Source organism: Danio rerio, chromosome 10, assembly GCF_052040795.2.
Source record: "Danio rerio strain M-AB ecotype USA chromosome 10, GRCz13ab, whole genome shotgun sequence".
Taxonomy (NCBI): Eukaryota; Metazoa; Chordata; class Actinopteri; order Cypriniformes; family Danionidae; genus Danio; species Danio rerio.
Window position 1 is genome coordinate 37,322,301 of NC_141030.1, and position 16,481 is coordinate 37,338,781.

At 35.1% G+C, this 16,481-nt stretch overlaps 1 protein-coding gene across 4 annotated transcripts; it reads right to left on the reverse strand.

Annotated features, from left to right (window-relative positions):
* Positions 1-281: 281 nt before the first annotated feature.
* Positions 282-15,341, reverse strand: si:dkey-18a10.3. Of its 4 annotated transcripts, none has more exons than XM_087271119.1 (13): positions 15,181-15,341; positions 12,602-12,710; positions 11,419-11,549; positions 11,174-11,289; positions 8,834-8,909; positions 7,814-7,875; positions 7,592-7,706; positions 7,186-7,274; positions 6,873-7,013; positions 4,334-4,433; positions 4,149-4,227; positions 3,903-4,034; positions 282-3,685 (listed from the first exon to the last, which is right to left on the reverse strand). In XM_087271119.1, the coding sequence occupies exons 1-13, from the start codon at positions 15,262-15,264 to the stop codon at positions 3,642-3,644; spliced, it is 1,278 nt and encodes a 425-aa protein (XP_087127245.1). In that variant the 5' UTR covers positions 15,265-15,341; the 3' UTR covers positions 282-3,641. The 4 variants fall into 4 exon arrangements, with proteins under 4 accessions (XP_087127245.1, XP_087127248.1, XP_087127247.1 ...); XM_087271122.1 differs by having other exon boundaries at positions 3,843-4,034; XM_087271121.1 differs by having other exon boundaries at positions 3,833-4,034.
* Positions 15,342-16,481: the final 1,140 nt, after the last annotated feature.

The window sequence follows — 16,481 nt, forward strand, 5'->3', positions numbered from 1 at the left end:
TGTAAAAGATGATATGAAATTGATATTTTATATCATTTTATTTTGCATTTCACAAATCGGTTTACATAAAAACAGACACAAACTAAAACTGATATATATATATATATATATATATATATATATATATATATATATATATATATATATATATATATATATATATAAGGAATAAACATATATAACAAATTCTGTAAAATATGTAACAATCAAGTATACAGCACAATAAAAGATTCACGTTTATGATTCATATTGTAAACAATCTTGTGCTAAGAACTACTAAATAGTAAAAATATATCTTTATTTCAGTGGATAAATTCTTTTGGTTATAAACTGTAATAAAGAACACATTTGTTGATTATATTTTTGCATTATACACTGGGGAAAATAAGTATTGAACATGTCACCAGAAAACATATTTCTAAAAGTGCTGTTCACTTGAAATTTTTCCAGATGTTGGTAACTATCAAAGAAATCCATTTATGTAAAGAAAACAAAACAACTTAGTCCATGAATGAAGTTATGTGTAATAAAATGAAATGAAGCAGGGAAAAATGATTGAACACATGAAGAAAGGGAGGTGCAGAAAGGCAGTGAAAGCCTAGACAGCAGCTGAAATCTCTCAGTAGTTATTCTGCCCTTCGTTAGTGTACATCAGGGGTAGGGAACCTATTGCTCGGGAGCCACATGTGGCTCTTTGATCAAAAATATGTGGCTCTCCAGCTGTGTTCCTTCAATAAAAAATGTAAACTGTCACAAAAAATCAGTTTCCTATTGAAAATACAATTAAAATGACCTTTTTATTGTATATTTTTACAGCAAAATGAATAAAAAATAAGAATAAAAAACATTTCAACCAATGCATGCATGCGGCGCTGTAAATTACCTTAAAACGCGATAACAGCTTACATTTCTATAGTAATCTTGCTCATGTAAATTCAAAGAACATACATGAGTGTTAATGGCGAAAAAAAAAAAATTCTATAAATTATCCTTTCTTAATACATGGACTTGCTCAACATGTGATGCTTCATAAATATCCCAATGGCTCTTTAAAAATGCATTTGCTGAAAAAAGGTTTCCGACCCCTGGTGAAAATGAATATCAGCTGCTTCAGGCCAACATCTACCTTAGCAGGATGATGTAAATATAACAAGGGTGGACATTTCAGCAAGAAAACGATCCAAAACACAGCCAAGGAAACTCTCAAATGCTTTCAGAGACAGAAAATCAAGCTGTAGAATGGCCCAGCCAATCACCTGACTTGAACCCAATAGAAAATACTAAATAAAGATCATATTTGATAGATGAGACCCACAGAACCATCAAGATTTTTACACTCTGTTGAAGTCTGTGAAAAACTCTCACCTGAGCAATTAATTTCTTTTATATAAAGTATTAAATACATTCCAGCAGTTCAGCACTTTCTCCCTTTGTCGTTTCATTGTTATGACACATAACTCATTTCAGATTTATTTGTTTTGTTTTATTTCTATACTTGTATTGTTTGGGTTTTTACCAAAATCTGGTTCAATTCCATGTCAACAGCCCCTTTAGAAATATTATTCCCAGGAAAAAAAATGACATGTTGAATACCCCAACCCCCGTATGTATACTTAATGCTATGATGGATTACTGTTATTTTACTTTTTTTTAAGTTCTACACTTTTCATTTTTATGAGTAGTGTTTTACGCACTCAAGAATCTTTCTTTTAATCACAAGTCTGTCAATATTAGTTAATATATTATACACTACATATATAGCAATACATATATATCTATACACATATATCAATGCATGAAGAGTTCAGATGCAAAAATCTCTAAATGCCATCTAGAATTTTCTTCTGCAATGAGCATATGTTTATGCCTCCTATGTTTATGTTCATTTATTTAATGTTAAAATCTCTGAAAATAACCTGTTGTAAAAGTGAATTTACCGGATCACAACACAGGAGGCTGAAAAAATTTTCATTTTAGAAGAAAATTTCAGATGGCATTGAGAGGTTTTTGCTTCTTCATATATTATGCATGTACCAAATACTGTAGTGATTTAAAGACCATTTCAATGTGGCAATGTCACTGGCCCATGAACATTTCCCTCTTGTTGTCAAACTATGTCTTAACTGTAACAAGAAGCAATCATATCTTAACATTAAAACAGCTGTCGTAACATTATTTATCAGTGTTTGGACTTTTTTTAGATATTTGTAAGCTTTGGAAATTAAAAACGTAAAACAAGAAATAGGTTAGGACCATTGTTAGTGTTAACATCCCTCAAAATGGTCTTTAAATGTTCACCCACTGATGTAGACTTATTAGGTAGTTAGGTTTGCAGCACATTTTCTGCAAAATAAAAGCTTTCATTGCAATCCTCCCACACTAATGCTGACTTCAAACCAGCATCTAACTCAGACGTTGCATTAGCGGAAATCTAAATGATTAAAAGTATTTTCCATCATTTTGGTCAATTGCTTTCCCTTGAATGGTAAATTATGCTAGTAGATTAATAAACTACAGTGACTACAAGTCAACAAGATACAACATATTCAGTTCACTTCTGGTAGATAAAAATAAAACAAATTTAAATATTACATCATTTACAAATAACATGCATCAGAATGATAAATAATGATATGATTATAATTATGATAATGATTAAGTACACTACCTGACAACAGTATTGTCGTCGAGCTTAGTTGTAAGAGCAACGAATAATAATAAACTGTAAGAACTTGACTTCTAGTTGATCATTTGGAAAAGTAGCAGAAGGTAGTTTTGTCTGATGAATCATCTGCTGAACTGCATCACAAATACTGCAGAAGACCTATTGGAACCCACGTGCACCCAAGATTCTCACAGAAAACAGTCAAGTTTGCTGAAGGAAAAATCATGCATGATTACATTCAGTATGGGGGTGTGCAAGAGATCTGCTGAGTGGATGGCAACATTAACAACCTGAGGTATTTGTGCTGCCCATTACATCACAAACCACAGGAGAGGGCAAATTCTTCAGTATCCATCTCTTACTTCAGCCTCCACATCAGCGTTCCTGAAAGCAAAGAAGGTCAAGGTGCTCCAGGATTGGCCAGCCCAGTCTCCTGACATGAACATTATTGAGCATGATGAGCTCTGGGAGTCCTGCAAGAACGCTTTCTTTGCCGTTCCAGATGACTTTATTAATAAGTTATTTGAGTCATTGTAAAGATGAATGAATGCAGTCTTCCAAGCTCATGGGAGTCATACACAATATTAATTCTTTTTCCACTGCCGCATGAATTTATATTCTATACTGTACATTATTTCTGTTAAGTGACAAGACTTTTATCTAAGAAAACAGAAAACAGAACTTACTGTCTGAATTAAATAATTAAAAATCAAGGCATGATCTTATTTTATTTTGGTCAAATAGGTGTAATCTAGAAGCCTTTGCTTTTCATATAAGCCACTTCTGATACCAAATGATCAACTAGAAGTCAAGATATTATTTGTTGTTCCTAAAGCTTGGATAGGCAACAAGACTATTGTCAGGAAGTGTATGCTGCAGCATCCGAGCTCTTCATCGAATGGAAGAACTGTCAATTTAGATGTCATTTTCACTATCAACCAACCACCATATCCATTATTACAAATGATGCAAAAGTTCATGCATTGGAGCTTTTTAGGCCAGTGTTTCCCAACCCTGTTCCTAAAGGCACACCAACAGTACACATTTTCAACCTCTTCCTAATCAAACACACCTAAATCAACAAATCAGAACATAAGAAGAGACTCCAAAACCAGAAATGAATCGATCTGATTAGGGAGACATCCAAAATATGTACTGTTGGTGTGCCTCCAGGAACAGGTTAGGGAAACACTGCTTTAGATGACAAAAGGGATCTCTAAGGGCAGTATAGTATTGCTAAAGGAAAGGCTTGAAGCTTCTTGTGCCAGCTGCAGCAGGGATGGCAAAATATCCGAAAACTCTCCATCATCATCGTCACAGTGCTCTTGCTGCAGGTCTGTGTGTTGTTGCAAGCTTCTCTGATGTGTAACTGCGCAAACACAAGACAGCGAACAGGAAAATGTGTGAGCGTAAGTGTGGTTTTCGTGTAGGTGATTGATGTGTTGGTGTGTTGAGAGGGAAGTGTGGGTGTGTGTGTGTGTACCTGTGTTTTCTTCATTCTGGCTTTCCTGCTTACTCTCGGTTACTTTAGCAGCAGAAATGTGGCAGCCAGGACTGAGAATCTAGCATGAACAGGAAACTATCAGTTAGGTTGTATAAAGTATATGAATGCTAGTTACAATGCTAGCAATAATAGCCTTTGTGTTGTGTTTTTATATTAAGTCAGACCTTGCTGAAATTGTCCAGGTCTGGTGGTGACGGTGGCGAGCAGGAGCGGATGGCTTCTAAACTGGAGTCAATAAGCGCCAGTGGGTCACAAACATCATTTCTGTTTACAAGAGAACAACAGGAGCTAAGTATTAAAGTACAAATAAAATCAAAACTAGCCATATGATTTTGTAAGCTCACATTGCTAGCTTTGTGGTGAACAATTCATCTGTGCATGTCATTAAGAAAAGTAAAATTGTTTGCACTTGTAATCTTTAATTTTGTTTTCAGTTAAATTCTCAGATTAGGACTGTTTGAGGTGTTGGGCGTGGCTAACATACTTAACCACGCCCCTCCAACTGTCAACGAACAGAAATGGTAATGAGGAGGTGTCTGATAGGTTGTATAACTCTTAAAACCCATTTTCCCATCATATTAAAGGAAATGCCTACTTTGCTACATCCAATCAGCTCGCAGAAGAAAAAACAAGCCACGGCCACTGTTTCCCAATTAATATTGCGTTTCACTTGGAACTGCGTCACAATACGGGAAGAAAAAAAAACGATCGCAACTTCCGGTTCATGCGGACTTTAAAGTTATACATTTGATATTAATATGGCAAGACCTGTCTATTAAATAACAATGGCTGCAATTTAAAAAAAACGTCTTTAGGTTTTTTGAAGATGGCTAGTTTTGTCCTACAATAGAGTAGAGGATCTGTGACGTCAATTTGTATGCAAAAATCCGGAAGCGAGTCAGCATTTTAGCAGTTCCGGTTCCCTCGTCCCAAAGTCAATGTTTTTGTTTTTTTTTTTAAATGGGGTTTCAGCTAAATCGCTTAAATAAGGTTTGTGGCTTACACAAGCTCAAGATACTTTCCTGTTTTACTCTACGACATAAAACACATCAGTTACATCACACTCTTGATTTTTTTAATCGGTTACGCTTCTTTAAAAAGACTGTAGCTATCCAGTTGCTAAATTGGACTGTATGCCCTGTAGCATTTGCTTAAAAAAGTAAATGCAGCCATAGGTACCTCCAGCTACATAATTTGCGTTCTCCAGAAACTTCCCTGGGACTGTTTTCAGAATGAGAAAGTGTTGTTTTTAATTGGATGAATGTCATAATATGGGAAAATAAGGATAATCTTAACTTCAGTTTCAAGAGTTCACACTTAGCTGATGATTTACAAAGCTTATTTGGCATGCTGTCCCGGGAGAGAGCCCCGAGCTCAAGGGCTCCTCGAGCCCGGGGCTTCCTCCCGTTGGCAGAGCAAGAAGGGAGCCCGAGCTCGGTGGATCTCAGAACTCCCCTGCTGCTGTAGCTAAGGGAACGTAAGGGATTGGACAAGCTTGATTGTTATGTATGTTGAATGTCTTTGGATGGTGGGAGGAAACCGGAGAACCCGGGGAAAACCCACGCGGACACGGGGAGGACATACAAACTCCCCACAGAAACACCCACCGGTCCTATGGAACTAGGGCCGGCAGTATTCTTGCTGTGTGGCTCGCAGTGCTAACCACTGGACCGCCGTGCCGCCCAATCACAGGTAAAGGAGGAGAATAGGGGAGGAAGGGGGTTTCTTCCAAACGAAGATAAAGTGAACTGAAAACTGAGGCTATTTATAGTAGCTTAGGGCTCATATGATTGGAAGATTAGTGATTAGCAAATGCGAGACTGGCCGTGATAAATCATAAGCACGTGATCCTCTCAAAATTAGTTTATGAATAAACTTCACTTAATGCTGACTTTAACAAGTCTCAAACTCTTCCGCTTGGATACTTTGGTGTTCATGACTCAAATTGTGTTGACTGTTTCCTGAATGACTGTGAGTTCAAACTACTGTTACAGTAGCATCACAGTAACAATGACAAAGTAACTCGACACAATGGAAAATAGTAACCCCACTGACTGCTGGCATTTCAGAAGTATTATTTGCAGAATAACAGTCAAAATGCAGAAGTATAAATGTGCGCTGTGGCATTGGCTGTGTGCAGAGGTTGGCAAACACGTGATAAAGACAGAAGTATAATTTGGAATTTAGCTCTTGTAAACACACTGATATGAGCAGTACAGTAATGATGGCATCAGTTTTATTAATCTAATTTAAGCCTGAGTCCTCATGCAATGGAATGGCACTCCAAGTGTAGTGGCTTTTGCAGCTCAAAAAAACCTGCATCTTCTTGACAACACAAACTAAAGTCCTCCATGCTAAAACTTCAGTTATTGTTGGTAGTTTATATGCAGCCAGTAAAAACCATCAGCTTGCATGATGTAGATTTATTACAAACCTTTATAGCATGGGTCTCAAACTGGATTCCTGGAGGGCCACAGCTCTGCATAGTTTTGCTCCAACCCTAATCAAACACAGCTGATGCAACTAATCAAGGTGTTCAAGACTAAAGACTATTAAGAAGGTGTGAGTTGGAGGTGGTTGGAGCTGAAATTTGCAGAGCTGTCGCCCTCCAGTAATTGAGTTGAAGACATATGCTTTAAAGGTTTGAGTATGACTGGAATCACTGCAATTTCAGCTGTTTTCTTTACAAATGAAATACTCTACCTTTCCTGGGCTGTTTCCTCAGACTCCAGGACAACTGGGTCATCCAGAAAAGAAAGTGCCAGGTCCACGGAGGGCATAGAAGGAGAGGCGGGAGGCGAGAATGTGGGTAGAATTTCAGGAAGGCATTCAGTCATGCAACCTCTGTAATCCCGAAAACAAAAATGAAACAGAAAAAAGAAACCGTCAAATATTTCACTTCCTCTTTTTATCTGAAATATACTTTAGAGTTGTTTAAAGTTTATTAATATTAAAGTCAGTTACTCTACAACAGTATTGAGGATACATTCTGCATGTGTTGTGCTGTTGGTGTTACCTGTTCAGCTCAGGTGTGGGATCCAGCAGGTCTGTGATGTCAGAGATGATCATGCCATTGGAGTACACGTCAGCGGATGACACATCCAGCTGCCCAGAAACCCAAAGCGATGTCACTCTTTTACAGTAATCAAGCTGCATTTACCACTAAACAGTCCTGTGTCTAATGAAGTGAGTTCTTAATTGAAATAAACATACATTGGAAAAACGATGTCTGCAAAATTGTTGTAAACTATTTATATGGGCTGAATTTAAGCAAAGAAATTTAATAATTTTCAATTTAGTTTGTTTGTTTAAATTTAACCCAAATAAATTGTTTACAACCACTTAACTTAAAACAATGAGTAAATCCAAATGATCATCTTTGTTTTGTTTTTTTCAGTGTACATCAGCATTTAAGCAGGCACCTCTTGCAGCGAGGGGTTCTCTTGGAGGCATGAAGTTGTCAGGGTGGAGTTCACACCAAACGAACGCGCATATTTTGGTGCAGAGTGAAATTCTCCAGAATTGTCGATCATGGGGCTTTTAGAGTGGAGAAAGGAAATACAGTGTGATAAGACATAACCGAAAATCCAAAACAGCCACATTTCTCACTGACTAAAACGACATTTTGTGTGGCTTAAACTTACAGTCTCCGTTTGCAACCTTTGATCCCATTCAGTTGTACGCTGTTGATGATGAATTTTATAATCTGAAAAAAAAATTGTGACAGTGATCAGTTGTGTGTAGTGAAAGTATATGTAATAGCATATACAGTGGGGGAAAATAAGTAATAAGTAAAGAAAATAAATAATAATACACATCATTATTTTTCACAGAAAGCATATTTCCAAAGGTGCTGTTGACTTGGGATTTTCACCAGATGTTGATAGCAACCAAAGAAAAGAAATCCATATATATATAAAACTACTTAGTTCATAAAGGAAGTTATGTGTAATAAAATGAAATGACGCAGGGAAAATGATTGAACACATGCAGAAAGGGAGGTGCAAAAAAGCAGTGAAAGCCCAGACAGCAGCTGAAATCTCTCAGTTGTTCTCAATAATCCTCTGCCCTTCGTCATTGCAAATTAATATTAGCTGCTTCAGTCCAACTTCTACATTAGCAGGAGGATGAAGATGAAACCAGGGTGGACATTTCAGCAAGAAAATTATCCAAAACACAGCCAGGGAAACTCTTAATGCTTTTAGAGAAAAAAAATCAAGCTGTAGAATGGCCCAGCCAATCACCTAACCTGAATCTAATAGAAAATACAAATTAAAGATCAGATTTGATAGTCGAGACCCACAGAACCATCAAGATTTTTACACTCACTCCTGAGCAATTCATTCGACTTCATTCGCCATATGAGAGTCGTTTTTAAACAGCCTTTTATATAAAGTAATAAATATGTTTCAGTAGTTGTTATTACACATAACTCATTTTTCAGATTTATTCATTTATTTTTATGCTTGTATTGTTTGGATTTTTACCAAAATCTGGTTCAATTTCATGCCAACAGCTTTTTTTTTTTTACCAATATTATTACCAGGAAAAAAACATGACAATGTTGATTGACAATGCCAATACTTATTTCCTTTGTTGTAGGGAATTATATTTTGGGAATTATTGGGAATTATATTAGTATTTTTAATTGTGCTTTTATTTACCTTGCGTATGATTTTGTGCTGCTGCTGGTAGTTCTGTCTTAATGTGTCCAGTTCTCTCCATAAGCTCTCGTTATCCCTTTAGGAAAGGATAAAAGCATCTTTAGCCATGGCAGAGCATCAAAGATGCATTGCATTGATCAAAAGTGACAGTAAAGACATTTTTTAACGTTATGAAAGATTTCTACTCCAGTTAAATGCTGAGAGAAATGAAAACTGGGTTTCCACATACATGACAAGAGTCACGTATTAAACTAGAAAAGTAACATTCATAGACAAACTTTATGGTGGCTTGAGAAAGCCTAGTCTGAAAGTTTAAAGTCCAAATATTTGAAGTAGTTTTTAAAAAATGTACAAAAGTTGGCATAGATAGATAGATAACTACATATATTAGCATATTTCTAGTATGAATTGGCATGTATTCTGTTAGACAGTTGCTAGGCTGTTCTGAGTGGTTGCTAGTGGTTGTTAGCATGTTTGTTAGTATGTTTCTAGTATGGATTGGTATATTGTTAGTATGGATTAGTATATTGTTACTGTGTTTCTAGGTTGAATTGATATATTTTTAGTATGAATTGGTATGTTATCAGTATGTCCAATGAAAGGCAATAGCAGTTTTTTTTTTTTACAATGAAAGTCTGTGGGACAGTTGCTAGGGTGCCATAAGTGGTTGCTAAGTTGTGGCTTGTAAGCTGAAAGGTCATCAGTGATTGGCAGATTGGTAGTCTAAGTTAATTGAGCCCAACCTTATGTCCGTCTGTATGACAGTCTGGGGCAAAGTTATGAGGTCACACAGTTTGGTCCAATATAAAGTCAATGAGACTTTCCAAATTTTCCAGGACAGTTTTCGGAAAACCGTAAGTCGAATCAGTTGGAGAAGATATAGCAACTTAATTGAGTTCGGAGTTATTTTGGTGGTATGGTCAAGGAAGAGATGCGTTCTTAATATAGCAATAACTACTATATTACATTAAAGGGGCATTCACCCACTGACAATTCTCTCGTCATTTACTCACCCTTGTTCAAAACTTGTTTTTTTTCGCCTATTGAACACAAAAGAAGATGCTTTTAAAAATGCTGGTTGCTTGGACCCACTGACATCCATAATATTTTTCCTAGTAAATTCCAGCAACCAGCATTTTTCAAAGTATCTTTTTTTGTTTTGAACTAAAGAATAAAACCAGATTATAGAGAGTTAATGATGAGGTAATTTTCATTTTTGGGTGAAATATCGGTGTAAAGTCTGTGAGAAATCAAATTTTACAATGTTCATTTTGTTAATGCTTGTTGTTATTTAGGTCAGTGGTTCCCGAAGTAAAGGTCAGAATCCCACGAGGGGTCGCAGGACAATGGAGGATGGAGAATTACCATTTTTTATCCATAACCTACTGAAGATAAAAATAGTAGTTTATAGTTGCTACATACTTTATAGATACTTATGTAGCTTATAGTTACTAGTTCTATTGGATTAGTACCCCTGGGGTGATTACATTACATTAAAGACACAGCAATAGTGTCAGATGCAGCAGATAGATTTTATGACTCCAGGTTAAACTTTCTGGCATATTTACAAACTTACATACTTTAAATAAAATTAAATGAAGAATAGATTTAGGCCTATTGGTGTGCGTGTCCCGTCACATGCAAAGCTTCTGTATTTATAACAACCTCAGAGGATATTGGGGGTCTTGAGTCACTAGCATTGTTATTTTGGGGTTGCGGGCTGAAGAGATTGGGAACCCCTATTTTAAGTGAACAATGATTCCGTGCAAGTTTCCATGCAAAAAAAAGTTAGCTTTTTTGGTAATCTTCAATTAAGGTCTGACCATTTGCTTCCATTTGACCCTCAATTTGACAGAATTTTACCCACGCCCCCCTAAATAGATACATTTTTTATCTATTTATTATTTATTTTTTTATTGTCCAATCTGTACTATAACAGGGAAGTATGACAATAATATTTCGTAACTGTAAATGTCACACATAGGACGAAAAACAAATAATAATAACAGGAAAATAAACAAAACAAAAAAGTGGTTTGCTTGAATGGATTTACATGAATTAAAGCTATTACATAATAGAGTGTGAGAAAAAAGATCATTTTAATTTACAAGGAAACCACACCCCCTTTAATGTGCTACAAGGTAATGAGGTGCAAAAATAAAGCCCCGCCCCCTACTCAATATTCTATTTCAGTTAGTAGTACATCAGCATACTAAACTAAAAGTCTCAGCAACTTCCAGCTCCCACAGACCTTAACTTCTTATTTTACCATGATAGCTAAGTGGCTAAAGTGTAGTTTTACACTGATTAATAGTTTATTCCTTTCAAAGAAACACTCACCTGCACAAAGCCGTGAGTTTGAGGTCTGAGGAGTCTTGACAGCCTCTGAAATGTCTAACCTGAACGATTACCTGAGACATTTGCCCTCCCTCTTCAGCCCCACGGCTAACAGAAACCTAAGACATCAAATCAAACATACAACAACATATTTGCAGGCACGTCTTCGTGAGGGTATATGATTGTAATCAACCGTGTGTGTTTCAGAGCTGCGCTAACAGTATGTGATAACATTATATCAGTGTCACCTTCCTGCGGATGAGGCCCAGCAGATGAGGCTGATCTCTCTGGAAGTCCTCGTGCTGAAACTCGACGCAGTTAATTTGACTTTCAGCTTTATGCAAGCCGGAGTCTACGTGCATCACTTTGTGGAAGCCATCTGTGTGTTCAGGTCAGACATGAGAGGGGATTAACAGATATTATATTTTAAAAAACATTCTATATTTAGTCTGTCTGTCTGTCTATCAGTTCATCCACTCATGTGTCTATCTATCTGTCTGTCTGTGTCCGTCTGTCCGCCTATCTATCCATCCATCCATGCATCCATCCATCCATCTAACCTTCTATCTTTCTGTCTGTCTGTCTGTCCAATGTTCTATCTGTCTGTCTGTCTATCCATCTGTCTATCTATCCGTCTGTCTATACGTCTGTCTGTCTGTCTATCTATCCATCTATCTATCTATCTATCTATCTATCTATCTATCTATCTATCTATCTATCTATATATCTATCTATCTATCTATCTATCTATCTATCTATCTATCTATCTATCTATCTATCTATCTATCTATCTATCTATCTATCTATCTATCTATGTATCTGTCTGTCTTCTGTCTGTCTATATCTCTCGTTCTGTCTCTATCTATCTATCTATCTATCTATCTATCTATCTATCTATCTATCTATCTATCTATCTATCTATCTGTCTGTCTGTCTGTCTGTCTGTCTGTCTGTCTGTCTGTCTGTCTGTCTGTCTGTCTGTCTGTCTGTCTCTATCTATCTATCTATCTATCTATCTATCTATCTGTCTGTCTGTCTGTCTGTCTGTCTGTCTGTCTGTCTGTCTGTCTGTCTGTCTGTCTGTCTGTCTGTCTGTCTTCTGTCTGTCTATATCTCTCGTTCTGTCTCTATCCATCCATCCATCCATCCATCCATCCATCCATCCATCCATCCATCCATCCATCCATCCATCCATCCATCCATCTATCTATCTATCTATCTATCTATCTATCTATCTATCTATCTATCTATCTATCTATCTATCTATCTCTCTGTCTATCTCTCTGTCTGTCTGTCTGTCTGTCTGTCTGTCTGTCTTTCTGTCCATCTGTCTGTCCGTCCATCCGTCTGTCTGTCTGTCTATCTTTCTATCTCTCTGTCCATCTGTCCATTCCTCTGTCTGTCTGTATTCATCATCAACTGAACACTTACACATGTTGAGTTGGCGCACAAAGCTGGTCATGTTGCTGTGTTTAAAGTATAAGGGCAGTACTTCTTTGCTGAACCGCTGCTCATCTTGGACAAGAAAGCTACAGCCATCCTAACAGACAGGAAGCCAGACGGATGTGGTTAGTCTTGCATCACTATATATTTATATGTCAGGCTTATTCTAAAGAAGAGACCATTTGGTCTGGCAGGAAACACTTTTTTTCTCTCTGAAAGGGCATTTCAACACAGGTTTCTAAAAATCTCTCTAATCTAGTTTCTGAGTTTTTTGTAAATGTTTCATGTAGCTCAAATTTATAAGCTCAACATCAAACTCAAAACAAATCATCAGATGAAACGTGAATATTTTATGAAATGTTTGCTTGTAAAAAAAGGATGTAAACATTTTGTAAAATAATGTTTAGAATATAATATATAACTAAAGCTATAGAGAAAAAACAGATCATTAATTCTTGGTTTCTATGGATCTACAATTTAGAGTTGAGATTTAAAATTTGTGTTTTTCAGACAGATTATATATTAATTTATTTAACACAATACCAGTGATTTAACTTCAGAAAGTTAATAATTGAAAAACTGTGTTATTTTGACCAATTGTCTTTTCAAAAGAGCTTAAAATGACAGTATATTATTGTAAATTTAGATGGAAAATTCTATTATCTTTTTGTAGAACAAGACAAAATTAAACATTTCACCCAAAAATCCACAGTAACCTTTAAATTGAATATTTAAATAAGTCATTCAGTCATTTTAGTTTTAAATATACCCGATAAGTACTTTTTGTGTAAAGTACGCTGAATTACAGAATTTATATTTGATATCAATGTTCTTATTATGTTTATGAGAAACATATTTTTCCATGAATGAAAATATACAAACACAGATCAATATAAAAGAAGGAAAATACAAGTTACATTAACTGCATTCTTACCGAGAGAAAAATAAGAAAACTAACAAAAGAAGAGGTAAATAAATTACATTAGTTTAGAAGTGAATGAAAATAAATCAACTAAAAGCATTATAGGACAGATTTTCTAAATCTATTCAGAGTCAATAGATAACAGTACATTTTTTTTTTTTTTTGTTATTACAGACATGTAAAAGTAGGGACTGAAGCCATACGTTTTTATGTATGTATAAAAAAAATCCAAACAATATAAGGGACATTCTGCCAGAAATGTACATTTTCACTGATAAAAAAATGTGACTGGGCCCATTTAAGCTTTTCGTTCTTAATGAAATCATATAAAAACAAATATAAAATCATACAATTCAATGACTGAACGCATGCTTGATCACTATCAGCTTCTCCTCCATCATATGATGTCACTTCCAGGTCATTAGCCTTAAATGCTGCACGCATTTTATGTTAAATTTAATGCAGGGCTGACAGAAACATGGGGACAATTGTAAATTGATTTGTATTATATACTTGTAGTATTTATTTATAGAATTTATTTATAATGTCATGTTGTTAATCAATTAATGTAAATGATTACATCTTAAACTTGCTAAATTTCTGAAGTATTTATTTTTTAAATAACAGTTTTTATAGCATAACAAAGCTATTAAATCTGTAGGTTCAGTTGGGCTGAGGACAATGACAGGGCTTGCACATTTGTGAAGTGTTTTTAATGAAGATCAAAAATCAGAGAACCAAATGAATGATAAATTCCTTTACAGAACAACACACAGCAATCAACTATCAGGCCATTTTAGACATTTTATTTAATGTATTAATGTCTTTATTTCAGGTTCAGATGATGTACGATTCTGGTAGATTGTGCCATACTTAAAAACAAAGTTGAATATAAAATCTTTAGAAAACAGTTTCATTTGATAAGTCATTCAATTATACTTGTGTTAAATATGCCTAAGGGGGTCATTTTGTGGGAATGACATAAAATTAAATTTGATATTAACTGGTTCTAATCCCTTGTCTATGAGAAACCGTCTATTTTTGTGGAGGAAGCAGTACGTGATGTCACATGGTGCGTTTTAAGCCAAGAGCGCGCTGTTCCAAACTCAAGTACATGCTAATAATATACTGATCAGGATTGGACACACAGTGGACCAATAGCGCGCGTCCTCCACCTGCGACAGAGTATTACACGTGGATGTGTTTTGTAAACCGGGTCAGACAGCGTACTACAGTATATATGCCATCTGAGGACTCCAGAATGAACGTCATCTGGGAAGATAAACTAACTTCTTTACACATTTTTATTTTATTAAGAGAGTTTATTATTAAGTTTATTATTTGTAATTATTATTTATATAATTGTGAGCGGTTAACTCCCTGTTGCGACCCCTGTTAAATAAGGGACTAAGAATGACTGAATGAATAATTGCAATGTATTATTATAGTCTATTATTTTGAAATGGTAATATTGTTTATATTTAGATACAAGTGCAGTATATGACAATGTAAATAAAACAATAATATAATACTTAATATATCATACGAACAGCACATTATAAATATAAAAGAAGTACAAATAAATAAAATTTAAAATAAAACTCTTTATAAACTTTAGAAATATAAAATAACAATAATAACTTACTTGGCTCCAGCAGATCAGGTGATTCGTTGCCTGAGCCTCTACAAGTGTCCAAAGTTTGCTGACAAACGCTGGGACGTTTTTCATCTTTTTTTAAATATAAAGATCTAGATGAAGAAACTTTGTGTGTGTTGTTTGAAGATCAATGTTCGTCACACTGCTCCAGATTCGCCGACTGTGAGGAGGTAAATAAAGTCCTACACGTGAATTGTCCCGCTGCGACACACCCCCTTCTCCCTCTGTCCTCCAATCATGGACACCCGTCCCTGTAGTATACATAACTCCTGCACGTAAGTACACTTGTATTTTTCCAGTGTTGTCAATTTTTAAAGTTAGATTTAATTGCTTTTAAGACTTTCTAATCTGCTTTTTTCCACAAGGCAACAAATGTAGCCAAGTAACTTACATGTCATTATCTAATAGCTCAAACGATTAAAAGAGACACCCACCTTTAAATTATTACTTGGTAATAACACAAGCAGCAGGTCATCAGTTTATTAACGTGTACTAATTGTTGATAACTTATGTAGACTAAAAAATAAATAAAACACTGTTAATTGTATGCTAAAACATTTGTGTATGGAACTTTTCCTGTTACTAAAACACAATACGGTGCATTATTTAACAGTGCAGGTTAAAAACTTCAGTACAGATGTCATATTAACAGATCATTATTCTTTTTTTCAGAATCCATATCCAAGTAACACAATAAAAACTAGAATAAAAACTTGTACATAATACAACACCATTTAAAACATATAAACATATTCACTCAATGAGCAGTGCTTAGTAATATGTAATGTGTGTGTGTGTCTGAGAGAGAGAGTTTAGCATACTCACCAACCTATAAAATTGCATAAAATATGATTATTTCAAATAAAAATGAAGAATACATAAGATATTTCTTAATGTTTATTCAATATTTGTATTTTAAAAAGAGACTTTGACTTAAATATCTCATTATAAACATTATGTTTATATTACGTTATTGAACAATTAACAATTTAAATCTGTTAAAATTGCCAAATTAAGCAATTGTTATCTAATATTCATCCTTCATGTGTGTTATATCATGGCACAACTATGTAAAACAAAATGTATATTATAATAATATACGCTTGTTTTAATTATGAGCATATTTTTATACGAAGTTTAGACAGCTTTGTCGCACACTGCAAAATGCCTTTCTTACTTAGCTTTTTTTGGCTTATTTCTTGTTCAAATATCTCTAAATTCTTATATCAAGAAGCATTTTCTAGGCAAGCAAAAAATATTGTCTCGTTTTAAGAAATAATTAGCCAATA